This window comes from Gossypium raimondii, chromosome 4, assembly GCF_025698545.1.
Source record: "Gossypium raimondii isolate GPD5lz chromosome 4, ASM2569854v1, whole genome shotgun sequence".
Taxonomy (NCBI): Eukaryota; Viridiplantae; Streptophyta; class Magnoliopsida; order Malvales; family Malvaceae; genus Gossypium; species Gossypium raimondii.
In genome coordinates this window covers 35087756-35104430 of record NC_068568.1, presented here as the reverse complement: position 1 = coordinate 35104430, position 16675 = coordinate 35087756, and the positions used below count along the sequence as shown (strand labels likewise).

Here is a 16675-nt window from a genome sequence, read left to right as displayed (position 1 = left end):
TTTGGGTTTGAATGTTTCTTAACAGTGAAGTGTTATTGCAGTCATTGACACTGGAAAGTACAGTGACAGTTCGAGCCAATAAGCATTACAACGGAAGTTGAGTGAGGATTAGAGGAATTTAGTCTACTTGTTCTTAATAGTGCCATATTGCGATCATCAGAAGGTGGGGTTAATGTGCATGTTTAAGTCTTAGATTAAATAAAAGAGTGACGCTTGGTAGGATATACATTGAAATTTATTACCTCGACAATCACCTACCCTTTTATACCTTGCGAGCACTTAGTATTCTACTGAATATTCATGTTGGGGATCCCAGTTTATCATTATCATATTTTATTTTATTATTTTCAAGTTGTTGCTCCGACAACTATCCTTACAATTTATCTCATGTCTATCTAGTTATTACACTGACATTAATAGACAAAAGACAACCATCCTTGTATGATCGATATCCGACAGATTCACATCTGTCTACTATACTTGCATCGACAGTGTATGCTTGCATATTATTGTTGTGACGTTAAACAACATATCAAATTTTTGGAGCCGTTTTCGGGAATGGTGTTTGTTTGATGTTTATTTTTATTTTTGTGTGTTTTTGCAGTTTAATTTCCTTATATAATATTTAGTATTCACTAACTGGTTTTTCTTTGTTGCTATTTCTTCAAATTCATTTTAGGTGTTTTATGACCCGAAGCAAGTCAGATTTTCTTGACAATTTTGATCTGGTAATTAAAAGGACTGTTTGGAGTAGACTTCGAGGACAAAGAAATATGGCTCTACCAGGGGACAATGCAGCCATACCCCCGATGCAACAGCAAAATGTTAATAACTCATTGTTGCTGCAAGATGCTCACATACAAAATAGGACTATAAAAGATTTTCTAGTACCTGTCTTGGATGATTTACAATCGGGAGTTGTTAGGCCAGCAATCCAAGCTGGGAATTTTGAACTCAAGCCACTAATATCAAATGCTAAATTCTAATAGACAATATGCTGGACTGCCACATGAAGATATGATAGAACATCTTAAATCCTTTTTATTGATTTATGCTTCCTTTAGTCAACAAGGTGTTCTTGATGATGCCTTCAAGATGCAATTATTTCCTTATTCCTTACAGGAAAGAGCCCGTACTTGGTTTTTTGGGCTACCTACCTGATCAATTACTTCTTGGAATGCACTAGCAACACAGTTTGTTTTGTGATTTAACCCACCAACAATGAATTCTCGTCTTCGAAATGATATTAGTGCTTATCATCAACTGGATGATGAAAATCTTTACACCACATGGGAATGTTATAAATCTTTATTTTAACATTGTCCCATGTACGACTTTATACCAAAAACAGAAATTGAGATTTTTTTATAATGGGCTGAATTGACATACAAGGAATCTTGTCCACGTATCAGCCAATGGACGTCTAATGGATTGTACTTATAATGATGTTGTGAGAATTCTTGAGAGAATTGCTCAGAATGATTATCAATACCCTATGTCCAGAGCTGCACAAACAAAAACTACTCTAGGGTTTTTGAATTGGATGCAATAATCGCACTAAGCTCAAGTTTATTCTCTCACAAACATGTTTAAAAATATGCAAGGGACTAGTGGCGTTGCACCTATACAAGTCGCTTAGCAAGTTGATGTTTCTACTTTTTGTTTTGAGATTTGTAGTGACAACCATAGCTCTGAAGATTGTCCAAAACATGCAGAGAATGCTTGTTATATTAGTAACATCCGCAACAATTCTTATAGTAACTCTTACAACAACTCAGCACACAACCAACCGTTTTGGGGAACTCAGAATGCTGGACAAAATGCTACAACATTCAGAAATGGGAATACATCTACTCAGGGAAATTATAATCGAAGACAAGAGAATTAAAAATCAACAATAGCAGAACTACAATCAGCACACTCAGATGCATCCACAACAAGGGCAGAAACATCCACACCAAAATCTGATGCAACCACAACACTCTTCAATACAGAATCAACATGTTCAAGGACATCGACAACAACTGTACACTCAAGCTTCTACTTTTAACCCGTTAGCAACTCTTGAAGCATTAATGCGAGAGCATATTACTCGCACGGAAGCTATCGTACAAGGGAATTCATCTTTGATTCGAGCATTGGAGGCACAATTAGGACAACTTGCTTCGAATATGAATACTCGACCACTAGGCTTATTACCTAGTGACACGAAAAATCCCAATCCGAGGGGGAAAGAACATTGTAAGGCTATCACTCTTAGGAGTGGTAAAAAAACTGGCGAACCGTTTATAGACTCTACTGTATCACCTCAAGATACGGATGGAGTGATCATTGGTGAGAAGGTTGAATTTAAAGAGTTTGTCGATGCATCAGACAAAAAAGTTCCATAAATTGTCACTCATATTCCTAATGTCCGACCTTCAAAATTGTCGACGCAATCAAAGGTGTTGGCGCAAGTAGATGTATCTCTACCTTTATCTTTCCCACAAAGATTCAAGAAGAATGAGCATGATAAATAGTATCAACAGTTCCTTGACACACTGAAGCAACTGCAGATTAACATTCCTTTAGTAGACGTTATGGTACAAATTTTGAGTAATGAGAAATTTATGAAAGACCTCTTGTCCAAGAAGAAGAAGCTCACTGGTATTGAAACTATTGAACTCACAGAAGGCTGTAGTACTATTTTGACAAACAATTTGCCCCCTAAATTGAAAGATCCTGGGAGTTTTACCATCCCATGTTCAATTGGCAATCATTATTTGGGCAAGAATTTATGCGACTTAGGAGCTAGCATTAACCTAATGCCACTATCTACTGCAGTGACATTACAACTAACCGATCAATCCTTGGCTCAACCTGAAGGGAAAATCAAAGATGTCTTAGATCGTGTGGATAAATTCATTTTTTGGAATTTTATCATACTTGACTCCAAGACAGGCAAAGAAGTTCCCATAATCTTGGGACGACCATTTTTAGCCACCGGGCAAACTCTTATTGATGTTTACAAAGGTGAACTAACTATACGACTTAATGATAAGCAAGTCACCTTCAGTGTTTTTGAATCTATTCAATGCAAGGACAGAGAAGAATGCCATACTGTCGATGTGCTAGATGATCTAATTAAGGAAGAATTCGATGACCAAAGCACAGTACTTTCTGAAGAGTTTGCAGTGACATCTGATGCCGAGTCTTTAGATGATTGTGACAACATGGTTGAAGCTAATAATCTTAAACTCAAGCATGGATGGCAGATTGAATCTTTATACCTGGCCAACAGAACAACCCCAATTTTCAAACCATCTATTGAAGAAGCTCCTACTCTGGAATTGAAACCACTACATCATCATCTTAAATATGTTTTTCTGGGTGAGCACAATACTCTCCTAGTTATTGTCTCCACAACACTGGATGTAACTCAAGAAGAGAAATTGGTCCATATTCTCAAGCAACATAAACAAGCTATTGCTTGGAGTACTGCCGATATTAAAGGTATTAGTCCTTCTTTTTGCTTGCAGAAGATCAAGTTGGAAGATGAAGGCAAGCAATTGATTGAACAGCAAAGAAGATTAAACAAAAAGATGAAGAAAGTTGTCAAGAAGGTAATCATAAAATGGCTTGATGCTGGAATTATTTACCCGACTTCTGATAGCAATTGGGTAAGTCTAGTGCAATGCGTACCTAAAAAGAGTGGCATCACTGTGGTTCACAACGATAATGACAAATTAATTCCTACACGTATTCCCACGGAATGGCGAGTTTGTATGAATTAACACAAATTGAATGCAACCACAAAGAAGTATCACTTCCCACTTTCTTTTATTGGCCAAAGCTAGATCGAATTGCTAAAAAGGCTTATTATTTCTTTTTAGACGACTATTCTGGGTACAATCAAATTGCTATTGCACTGGAGGATCAGGCGAAAACAACCCTCACCTGCCCTTTTGGTACTTTCACTTTTTTGCCGTATGTCTTTCCCTCTTTGAAACGCACCAGCCACATTTCAAAGGTGCATGATGGTAATATTCTCAGATATGATCGAAAACTCTTTAGAGGTTTTTATGGATGATTTCTCAGTCTATGGGAATGGTTTTGATAATTGTGTTGACAATTTGTATAAAGTATTGAAGCGATGTGAGGACACACATCTTGTCCTGAATTGGGAAAAATGTCATTTCATGGCAACTGAAAGCATTGTGTTAGGACATCGCATCTCTAGTTAAGGAATTCAATTAGACAAAGCTAAGGAGGAAATCATTGAGAAATTACCTCCACCAGCAAACGTGAAAGGTATTCGTAATTTTCTTAGACATGTGGGGTTTTACCAAAGGTTTATTAGAGATTTTTCAAAAACTGCAAAGCCCTTATGCTCATTACTGGAATAGAATCAAAAGTTCTTCTTTGACGATGCATGTCTAGATGCCTTTATTCAGTTAAAAAAATAGCTAGTGAATGCAACAATTGCCTCTGCACCAGATTGGTCTCAACCTTTTGAAGTTATGTGTGATGCAAACGACTTTGCTGTGGGTGCGGTTCTAAGACAATGAAAGTGAAAACTATGTCATGCCATCTATTATGTTAGCAAAACTCTTGCAAAGACTCAATTCAATTATACCACCATAGAGCAAGAATTGTTGGATGTAGTTTTTGCTTTCAACAAGTTTTGTTCCTATCTTATCGGTGCAAAGGTTATTGTATTCACTGATCACTCGGCGTTGAGATATCTCTTTGCAGAAAAGGATGCCAAACCAAGACTGATACGCTAGATATTATTGTTGTAAGAATTTGACATCAAGATAAAAGACCGTAAGGGTTTAGAGAATCAAGTTGCAGGCCATCTGTCTTGATTAGAAGTTAGTAGCGAAGACGGAAACATACTTCAAATTGTCGAAGCATTCTCAGATGAGAAGTTATTTGCTGTATATGCAACTCCTTGGCATGCAGATTTTGTTAATTATCTAGTGTGTGGAGAACTCCCATTGGGTGTCACAGACCATAAAAAAAGATTTCTTCGTGACGTATTGAAGTATCATTGGAACGAGTCGTATTTATTCAAGGTATGCAATGACAACATCATTCGACGTTGTGTTCCAGAAGAGGAGATGCTTTCAATCCTGAAGCATTGTCATTATGCTCCTTTTGGAGGTCATTTTAGTGGTATGAGAACTGCTACTAAAGTTCTCCAATCAGAATTCTACTAGCCGTCATTATTCAAAAACGCCCACAATTTTGTGAATCAATGCGATAGGTGTCAGCGTACCGGTTCTATATCCTGACGTAATGAAATATTGCAGTAACCAATTATGGAGGTAATTATTAAATGTTTGGGGTATGGATTTTATGGGTCTGCTTTCCAGTTCATTTGGAAATATTTATATATTAGTAGCTATTGACTATGTCTCAAAGTGGGTTGAAGCTGCTGCAGTCCCAAAGAATGATGCAAAGACAGTACTAAAATTTTTTTATAAGCATATACTCACCCGCTTCGGCACACCAAAGGCATTGATTAGTGATCAGGGTACACACTTTCATTGCAACCAAGTGGCAACTGCACTAAAGAGATATGGAGTTAATCATAGAATGACTACTACTTATCATTCGCAAACCAATGGACATGCCAAAGTATTGAATCGAAAAATTAAGAACATTCTCAAGAAGGTTGTAAAAATTTCGAGGAAAGATTTATCTTTCCGATTGAATGACGCTTTATGGGCAGCGGAGAACATACAAAACTCCATTAGGGATGTCGCTGTATCAATTGGTTTTTGGGAAAGCATGTCACTTGCCAGTTAAACTAGAACACAAAGCAATGTGGGCAATTAAGCAAGTGAACATGAACTATGAAGTGGCTGGAAAGAAAAGACTGTTGGATATCACTGAACTAGAGGAGATTCAGAGAAATGCCTATGAAAATGCTGTGATTTATAAGGAAAAGACCAAACAATGGCTTGACAAGGTTATTGTACAGCGACAATTTATCGCTGGTCAACAAGTTTTATTATTCAATTCTCGAATTAAATTGCACCCAGGTAAATTTTGTTCACGTTGTTCTGGACCTTTTGAAGTTCTCGATGTATTTCCTCATGGTGCAGTCACAATTCGAGATTTAAGTGATGGACACCAGTTCAAAGTAAATGGACAGAGACTGAAACACTATTTTGGCAACAGTGATAAAAAGTAAGCAGAGACCATTAAATTGGTCGAAAAGTTTTAATTTTTAATTATTACTCCGTGATTTTAGTTTATTTTATTTATTTTTTGTTAAAGTTTGTTTTCCTTCCTTTTTGGAGAATAACTAGGTACCTTTGTTGACGCATTGAAATTTTGCTGTCAACACATTTCGTAATTTTGGACTACCATTTATAACTCATTAGAATTCAAGGAAATTTAGATTCCACCGTTGGATCAAAAATCACTCAGCCGTTTGATCCTTCTGAGTGGGCACAATTTCTATTGGACACAACTATTCCCGCTAGCTTTATATTTCTCCACCAAACAACATGCCTCTCCATCTTCCTCTTTCACTCACTATAAATCCTCCCCCACTGTACCGACTGTAACGCATTTAAGCAACCATTTTTATTTCCTTTCTCTTCGCAAGATCATATCTTTTCCTCTTTAAATCGTTTTGCCTCAACAAAAGATGGCGAAAATGAGATGCTCGGTCAAGAAAGCCACCAAATTTGCTGAAGAACATGTATCCTTTGCTATTACAGTTTGTGAATCGAAATCCCCCAAGCTAGTACAGAAAAATGAGCCAATAATCTTTTTGAATAAAGTGATAAAAGAACGATTTCAAGACAACATGTTGAAGCGAAACTTCCACTCGAACAAGGCATTTCCCTTTCTCAACAACAAGACTTGGGTAAGCAAGTCTACAAAACCATCTCGAAGTTGAAGTGAGAAACTTTTTGCACCCATTCTGAAAGCTATTCTCCTTCACTGGTGTGTGAATTTTATGCTAACCTTTCTACTCATGAGTTAGAGTTCATTTTTGTTCGACAAGGCTGAATCCATGGGACGTTAAAAAAATCAACGAGCCATACAACACCAAGGTGGATGTAGACGAACACTCTGAGCTTATTGAGGATATCACAGATGAAAAACGAGAGCTGTTGGTGAAAGAATTGTGTGTTGAAGGAGCATTGTGGACCAGTTCCCATTAAAAGAATTATATGATACACCATCGCTTCCTGACGCTGCAAAGCAAAATTTGGTTTCATTTTGTCAACTACAGGCTAAAGCCCTCTACTCACAGCACCACAGTCACCCTCGATAGAATGTGTCTAATACATTCCATCGTCAAGGGCAGAAAGATTGATGTCGAAACATTCCACCGTTAATTCAAACTAATCGAAATCTTGGTTTTCCCATCATTGGTGATGTTACTGTGCCAGCAAAGAGGAATCGTGCCCCGTGATGGTAAGGAAGTCCTGAAAAAAGAGGGCCTGATCAATGAAGCCTCTATAGAAAGAATGACTCACGGCAAAGATACGTCGATACTGAAAGAGGCAGAAACAAGCAAAACAAGGAAGGGCAAAACCAAAGCTGATAGCAAAGGAACAAAACTGAATGCAGAGACATCATTATCATGCAAAATGAAAGATGTCAAAAAATTGGTCAATTCCATCAACAATAAGCAGATCAGGCTTGTCGCTACAATAGAGGATATGGAGAAATCCCTAAATTTGTTTTATGCTTATACCAAAGCTTGAAATAGTTCTATTGTAGCCACATTAAGCCAATTAAGCTCATCCCCACTACAAGAATTCCTAGTGTTTCCACCAATCATTCAAAATTATGAGCTCTCATTTTCGGATGATGACTAAGAAGATTGAGAGAAATTGGTTGCATCCCTTCCTATTGTGCAAGTATCTAATAATGACAAAGAAGAGGAATCCAGGGACATTGAAGAATGCCTGCGAAAGATTGATAACTTGTTCGAGGATGGTATTTTTGCTGATCAAGAGGACACTATTGTTGAGAAGGAAGTTGCTGCTGTAGAAGAGGAAGTTGCTGCTAAAAAAGAAGAAGTTGTTGATGATGAAAAAAAGAAAAAGAAAAAGAAAAAGAAGAGGAAGATTCTGTTGTAAACATTACCACTGCACTCGAGCCTGTGGGTGCAAATATTGATAACTTAGAGCGAGATGGAGTGAGACCAGCGGAAGTTGCTGAGATTACCAGTGAGAAGTAATGCAATTCATTGGCAATAGTAGTCTACACTGGACCACTCCAGGTGCCCTCTCCTACACAGGAAGCAGCTGATGAAGCCAGGGTAGAGCTGAAAATTGAAGAGCAATCCGAGGACCATGCGAAGCCCAAAGAAAAGAAGAGAAAGTGCTCTAAGGATAAAAAATTAAAGAATGAGGAGAAGAAAAGGAAGAGGAAGAAACATCGTGTAGCCACATCGCTATAGTATTCATGCATTGCATGTAGCCGTACATTTTATTTTGGTAAGTACACATTGTCATTGCATTTTTATTGTCATTATATTTTTATGTTAGTGCATTGGGGACAAATTTCAAAAAAAAAAATTCAGTAATGAAGCATGCAAGGTTTAATTATAGTTAATGAAAATTGTTCAAAAATTTTTGTTACATTCGATGCTTAATTCTTGAATCATGTGAATTATCAATGAATGAGTTGGATAAATTTGACAGAAGGTTGTAGCTTCAATTCTTTGATGAAAGGATTAGGTTGCATTAGTAATGGATGACTGCTATCATTCCTTAAATCTGGAATGAATCTACTTTTTACAGCAACTTATATATATATAGTTATAAATTAGAGACACTTCAAAGTGGGTGTAGTCTGAAATTTTAAAGAGGGAACACTCCAATACAAGCGTTAGAAAAATCAATCTGGCCAAAGGCTATCGTTGTATGAGTGTGTGTCGGCGCAATTACGTACTCCCTATGGGTTTGTTGCACTCCATCGTTACTTCTCAGGAACAAGGGTATAGTAATGCAATGATATCCTTTATTCTGAAAATATATATAATATAAATACTTAGTATTATGCAATAAATGTTGTATTGGTAGATAGAACTGAGGGTTTGAAGCATGATGCCAACATTGATGAAGTTGCAACCTTATTCATTCATACTTATGTATTGTCGATGCAATATTGTTTCATCTGAATGTGATTCATTCATTGGGAATTTAGAGGGTTCAAGTTGCTAGAATGATCATTTGCCTTAGTAAAATTTTTGTAGCCTTGCTAGTTTCTGTTTTACTAGAGGACAAGTAAAAACTCAAGTTTGGGGGCGTGATAGTACTAGAAAGAACATAGGTTTTCCTCCTTACTTATTGGTTAAATTGTTCTCATTTAGTTATCCTTAGCATATATTTTAGCTTTTTCAGTTTAGTAAATTGCATTTTATAACTCAGTGAATCCTAGCCTATTTTATCCTTAATTTTGATATCTTTTTGCATTAATGTCGCTGCATGAGTTAATTTCAGATTGCGTCCAGAATTGTCGCCGCACCTGACAGTTGTCCGGATAAGAACTAAAAATTTGTGAGCTGTCCAGTCTGGTATAACCAACTTGTACGTACAATGAAAGAATAATTCTGAGAAAATGGACACCTGTACTGTTGGAGGAGGACATAAAAGGTAGACATGAAAAAAAAAAGAGAGAGCTTTTTCTTGACCATCATCTTCTTCATCCTACCTTGAAGCTTGCAGCTATGGCATCTTAAGCCTCTCACAGGTAAGCTAACGTGAAAATTGATGTAGATTAGCTTTTGATGAGAATACCTAAGTGCAAGATAAGAGGGAATGGAAAGATTCAGTCGAGTTGTCTAGGAATAGTATTCTCCACTCGATTCTTTCTTATTTATTTCTAAATAATTGTGATTACTCTCTTTTTCTGTTTGTATGGAAGCACCCATGAATTCTTTGTTAAATATTATCTTTAGTAGATAATCTTAACACATTCTTAGTCTAAACGAGATTGAAAAAATTGATTGAAAGACTAATATGTCACCTGTCAAATCAGAGTGGGGAGATACCTTCTCTTGAGTATCGAAACGGATTACTTCCAGAAGATAAAAACATATATGTGGCTTACTGTACTGAGAAGACTCCCTGATGGGAACCTTAATGAAAGGGATGCAAGAAGATACGGCTCGATGGCTGCCCGAAATCTACGAGACATAAACATAACTTAAAATTTTCTAATATTATTGTGTTAAAATTTTCTCGACCGTTATATTCCTCATGCCGGATACTTTAACATGATTTTGCATACAAGTTTGTTTCTTGAAATTGTGACATAACGTGTCACATCAATTTACTGTTACAAAGTTGACGTCTTAGCTTCCAAAATGTAACAAATTGATAACATTAGGAATCATACCGTAACTTATTGAAGTTCAGTGACTAAAACATAATTCAAATCATATAAAAGTCATTAAAACTGTAATTTATCCAATTTTTTAGAAAATGATATTACAAAAGTGAATTGTGACATTTTTATTGGGATGGACGAGTTTAACATTATTTTGTAAAATTTTAAGAGTGCTGAAAAATTATTTTGAAATATATTTTGAAGTTGAATGTTGTATCATATTCAAGCAAATCGAGTTCAAATATATAAAATAATTAGGTTAATATGTTATTTCATAGAATGTTATTTTGGTACAAGTTTTTCTATTCTAATTTGATATTTGAGTTTGATTTTAATTTTTAATTTAATACTTGAATTTTTTTCTATTAAGTAGCTATATATTTATCAAATATTTATTCAATTATATAATCTGGTCAAATATCAAATTAAATATTAAGGTATATAAACCTAAAATAAATATGGGATGGAAATGAGAGTTGGAGGGAGAAAAAAAATCAGCCAATGTGGTCCCATCATAGCACGCAGGTTATTTTCAATTTTCTTATTCTCTATATGGAAAGTGAAAACAAGCAAAGTACAAAAAGAGAAGAACCCGAAAATTTTTGGCAAAATTTGGGTTATTGAATTCGACAAAAAAGCATTAACAAGTCTAGAAAATAACGTGGCATTTAATTGGTTTAAATAGTCTTAGATTCTCCTAATAATTACATAATAAATGATTACAACTCATATTTACATATATAAATACCATTGGTTTTTCCTTTGAAAACCAGAAAAAAGAATTTAAAAAAGCACATAGAAAATAGAAATGGGAAGAAAAAAACTAAAAATCCAAAGATTGGAAGACCTGAAAGCAAGACAAGCAAAATATTCAAAGCGTAAAATAAGAATGCTGAAGAAAGCTAAAGAACTTAATATATTGTGTGAAGTTGATGTTGCCCTTCTATTTTCTTCGCCATCTGGTAGACCAACTTTTTTTGTTGGTAAAAATTCCAAGTAAATTACTTCATTCTAATTTTTATCCGTTATCTGTATTGATATTATTATTTTCTTTTACAATTAAAATTTCTATAAATGGGTTTCCTAAACTTGAAAAATAATGATTCTTTTTTTTCTTTTTTATTGGTTTTCAGATCCGAATTTTTTATTTTATTTTATTTTGCTCTAGTTATACGAAGATGAGCTGCAAGAGCTAAAGGATAAACTTGTGGAAAAGAGCAAGATACTATGGTTTGAAATATTCTAGTATTTAAAGATTTTGATTTGTGTATGTGAATGTCACGTCTTGAAATTTATTTTGGCTCTTCACGTAAATGTTATATGTCGAGATCTATGCATGGATCAACATATTAATTAATTTTGACTGTGTATGCAAATGTCACGTGTCAAGATTTACGCTTAGATTGGTGCATAAAATGATTTTGATTGTGTGCGAAAATATCACGTGTTGAAAATTATTGTGATTTTGTATATAAATGTCGCATCTCTAGGTTTATCTTGATTCTCTCTGTAAATGTCAAGTGTCGAGATTGATACACAATTTAATGCATAAATCAATTTTGATTCTGTATATAAATGTCATTTGTCGGGATTTATTTTGATTGTATATGTTAATGTCACGTGTTGGTATTTATGTGCAGATCATTGTATGAATCGATTTTAATTATGTACACAAATGTTAATTGTCAAGATTTAAGCACATATCAACACATGAATCACGATATAATAGATGATGAAATATTCTAACAATAAAATTTGTGATATTGTAATGATAGAGACTAAAGGAACGCAAATAATCTCGAGGACCTAAACAAAATAAAGATGATGGAGGATCATCTCATTGCATCTCTTAATGGACTCAGAAGCAGGAATGGACATTATTTCTTTTTCATATGTATTATATGCTAATGAAGTGTAAAGTTTTTGTTCTGAAAATAAAGTTTCAACGCATAAAATTGTTAAGCATGAAACTGAACAATTATTTTTTTGTTTTTCACAGAATCAATTAGCAATGGAGCAGCAAATCAGAGAAAGAGAATCAGAGGTTGGGCTTTCAATAAGCATGAAATTATTTATGCATTTTCAACTATAAGAAAAATACATAATGCATGGGGTTTTTTGTTGTTGTTGTTGTTGTTTTTTGTTGTTGTGGAGGGGAATGAGAACTTAGAAACTTAAACTTTGACTTCCTTCCAAAACTTGTGATTTTTGTTAATGCAATGTTTTAAAATTAGTATAAATGAACTCATAAGAGTACAATATTATTTATCAAATAGGTACCATCTAAACCTGTTCTTGAATAATATCTCCTTGAAGGGGCTTTTAAATTTCCTGGCTCGTCTTTAATTCAATAAGCTAACATATTTCGATTAATAGATGACGAAGGCTGGTAAAAAAAATTGACACTTTCTAGTGAAGCTTCAATTCGAAAGTTGTTTAAATTTGATATTGGAATGATGCGGTAAAAATGAAATGTTTGAAAATATGTTTGGAGAGTTGCTTTATTGAAATTAATCCAAAGGTATTCCAGACTGAATTTTGGGTTAATATTATTTACTTTAGGATCGCCAAGATCTGATCTTGAAAATGGGTTCGGAGTGGTACTTACTTGAAAATTTGATTTGGATTTAAGGATCTTTGACACTTGATCTTGAATCAATGATACACACTTTAAGCGTCGTCAAGACTGTTGGAATCTAGTGCCTTTAGTGTATATTACCCTCAATTGGTTTAGTAAAACCAATGTACACGTAATTTTTCGAATACATTAGGCTATAAAATCTACACTCTATTTTATATATTGTCCTCAACGGTTTTTGCACGTAAAGTAAAATGAAATAAAATATTGAATCACTGGTTATCTATCGTTTAAAGTAATATTAAGCAGCATTACGCGATTGGATTGTAATGCCTAAAGACAACTTATATTAGTGGATAATCTTAACACATGCTTAGTCTAATCGAGATTGAAAAAATCGATTGAAAGACTAATATGTCACCTGTCAAATTACAATGCGTAGATACCTTTTCTTGAGTATTGAAGAAGATTACTTCCAGAAGATAAAAACATATATGTGGCTTACTTAGCTGACAAGACTCCCTGATGGGAACCTTAGTGAAAGGGATGCAAGAAGATACGGCTCGATGGTTGCCGACATCTATGAGACATAAAGATAACATAAAAATTTTCAATATTATTGTGTTAAAATTTTCTCGACTGTTATATTCCTCATGCGGGATACTTTAACATGATTTTGCATACAATTTTGTTTCTTGAAATGGTGACATAACGTGTCACGCAAATTATTGTTACAAAGTTGACGTCTTAGTTTCCAAAACATAACAAATTGATAACATTAGTCATCATATCATAACTTACTGAAGTTTAGTGACTAAAAAGTAATTCAAATCATATAAAAGTCATTAAATCTGTAATTTATCCAATTTTTAGAAAATGATATAACAAAAGTGAATTGTGACATTTTTATTCGAATGGAAGAGTTTAGCATAAAATATTTTGTAAAATTTTAAGAGTGCCTGAAAAATTATTTTGAAATAAATTTTGAAGTTGAATGTTGTATCATATTCAAGTAGATCAAGTTCAAATATATAAAATAATTAGGTTAATATGTTATTTCATAGGATTTTATATTTGGTATAAGTTTTTTTTATTCTAATTTGATATTTGAGTTTGATTTTAATGTTTAATTTAATACTTGAATTTTTTTCTATTAAGTAGCTATATATTTATCAAATATTTATTCAATCATATAATTTGGTCTAATATCAAATTAAATATTAAGCTATATAAACCGAAAATAAATATGGGATGGAAATGGGAGTTGGAGGGAGAAAAAAAAATCAGCCAATGTGGTCCTATCATCGCACGCACATTATTTTTAATTTTCTCATTCTCTAAATGGAAAGTGAAAAACATCAATGTTCAAAAAGAGAAGAACCCGAAAATTTTAGGCAAAATTTGGGTTATTGAATTCAACAAAAAAACATTAACAAATCTAGAAAGTAACATGGCATTTAATTGGTTTAAATAGTCTTAGATTCTCCTAATAATTACATAATAAATGATTACAACTCATATTTACATATATAAATACCATTGGTTTTTTCCTTTGAAAACCATAAAAAAGAACTTAAAAAAGCACATTGAAAAGAGAGATGGGAAGAAAAAAAATAAAAATCCAAAGATTGGAAGACCTGAAAGCAAGACAAGCAAAATATTCAAAGCGTAAAACAGGAATTCTGAAGAAAGCTAAAGAACTTAATATATTGTGTGAAGTTGATGTTGCCCTTCTATTTTCTTCGCCATCTGGTAGACCAACTCTTTTTGTTGGTAAAAATTCCAAGTAAATTACTTCATTCTAATTTTCATCTATTATCTGTATTGATATTATTATTTTCTTTTACTATTAAAATTTCAGTTTCATCATCCTTATTTTAGCTTTATTTTTAATTTCCTTTTCTAATTTTTTTTAAAATGGTCAAACCAGTGGGTTAAGTAGTATTCTTAAGAGACTGCCGAATTTGTCATTCGAGGAGCGCGAGGAAAGGTAAATAATGTTTATAAAATATTGTATTTTCTCCTTTTTAAACAAAAAAAAATCAATAGCTAACTTTTTTTTCACCAGGAGGGCCTATACAATAGAGGTATGTTCGAACACTGATTTAGCGATTTTTTAAAAATAAAAATAAAAAATTATTTTTTAACAATTAAAATTAATTTTTAAAAATGAAGATGTTGAAGAAAACTTATGAAAATTCAGAGTCAGAGTTTGATCCATTAAGCTTGTCCCATGACACAAATGCTGATACCCTCAAGGTAAATGGGTTTCCTAAACTTGAAAAATAATGATTCTTTTTTTTTATTCGTTTTCAGATCCAAATTTTTTAGAATTTTTTATTTTATTTTGCTCTAGTTATACGAAGATGAGTTGCAAGAGCTAAAGGATAAACTTGTGGAAAAGAGCAAGATACTAAGGTTTGAAATATTCTAGTATTTAAAGATTTTGATTTGTGTATGTGAATGTCACGTCTTGAGATTTATTAATGTTATATGTCGAGACCTACGCATAGATCAACATATTAATTAATATTTATTGTGTATGCAAATGTCGCGTGTCAAAATTTACACTTAGATTGGTGCATAAAATGATTTTGATTGTGTGCGAAAATATCACGTGTTGAAAATTATTGTGATGTTCTATATAAATATCACGTATCTAGTGTAATACCCAAATTTTACCCGGCCCGATACATATATTAAAACCCAAATATAAAAATAAAAATTTTTTAAAAGTCCAATAAAATCAGTCCAGTTTACAAACCAAAATAAATTAAACCTAAATCCAAGTTACCAGCCCAAAATTAAACCCAAATACAACCCTAGCCCGAATGCCCACTAGCCTTAACCATAAATCAGAAAACCCTAACAGCTTGCAGCAAGCCATCGCGCCGCAATCAAGCTCTGTCCTCGCATGTGCGCCACCGGCTCCACGCCACGCGCCTCCAACTGGTCTCTGTGCCGTGCCACGTCACTGTACGGCCTCTATACACCTGCAGAAAACCAACAGCACACAAAGAAGCAGGAAAAAGAAAAAACAACAAAAATAGCGAAAAAGGACAGATTTTGGATTTTTTCCTTCCCTTTATTATTTTGTATTTCTTTGGTATATAAACCGATGGCAAATAGAACAGAGAAAAAAAAGGCTTACTGTATCAAAAAATGAAATCAATACACAGGAAAAGGTTTTCTTTTTCTTCTGTTCTGTTTTCTTCTCCGATGGCTTTTCTTTCTTTTTCCGTTTGTTATTAACCTCATATATAGGTATATATATAGAGCAAATAAAAAAAAGGAGGGAGTTAGAGGTCTTACCTGGAGACGCCCTCGGAACTGCACGAAAATGAGCCAAAAAGCCCTTTGTGGTGAGGCTCCAACCACCGTTCACGGTGGAATTGCGGCGGAGGAGCGGTGTAAAGAGCTAGGGCCGAAACCCTAGCAAATAAGCCTCAGTTTTTATTTATTTATTTCAAGAGCTGTCAAATGTTTTTTTTAAGAAATTTTGGTTTAAATAGAAATTCCAAATGATGCCGTTTAGCAGCCTTTGACCCGCGCGGTGACCCGACCCGAGGGAAGGATCCGCGCGTTTTGCGTCTGATAGGATTATTGCGCAACAAGCCCCTCCGCATTTGTTTTTCATTTCAATCCGGTTTTTATCTGTTTTTTAATTGTTATCTCATATTTAGTTCCAATTTCAATTGGGTTCATGATTAAACGACATCGTTTTCGATGATTAGGTTTGAGTGCCTG

General features: G+C 34.1%; 1 protein-coding gene across 1 annotated transcript; it reads left to right on the top strand.

The window, feature by feature from the left end:
* The first annotated feature begins 5809 nt into the window (after positions 1-5809).
* On the top strand, positions 5810-6181 carry LOC128040481 (uncharacterized). The gene has a single exon (XM_052629244.1). The coding sequence runs from the start codon at positions 5810-5812 to the stop codon at positions 6179-6181; it is 372 nt and encodes a 123-aa protein (XP_052485204.1).
* Positions 6182-16675: the final 10494 nt, after the last annotated feature.

Excerpts from the sequence above, each read along its gene's own strand:
- LOC128040481 (XM_052629244.1), top strand. The coding sequence starts at position 5,810 with ATGTGGGCAATTAAGCAAGTGAACATGAACTATGAAGTGGCTGGAAAG.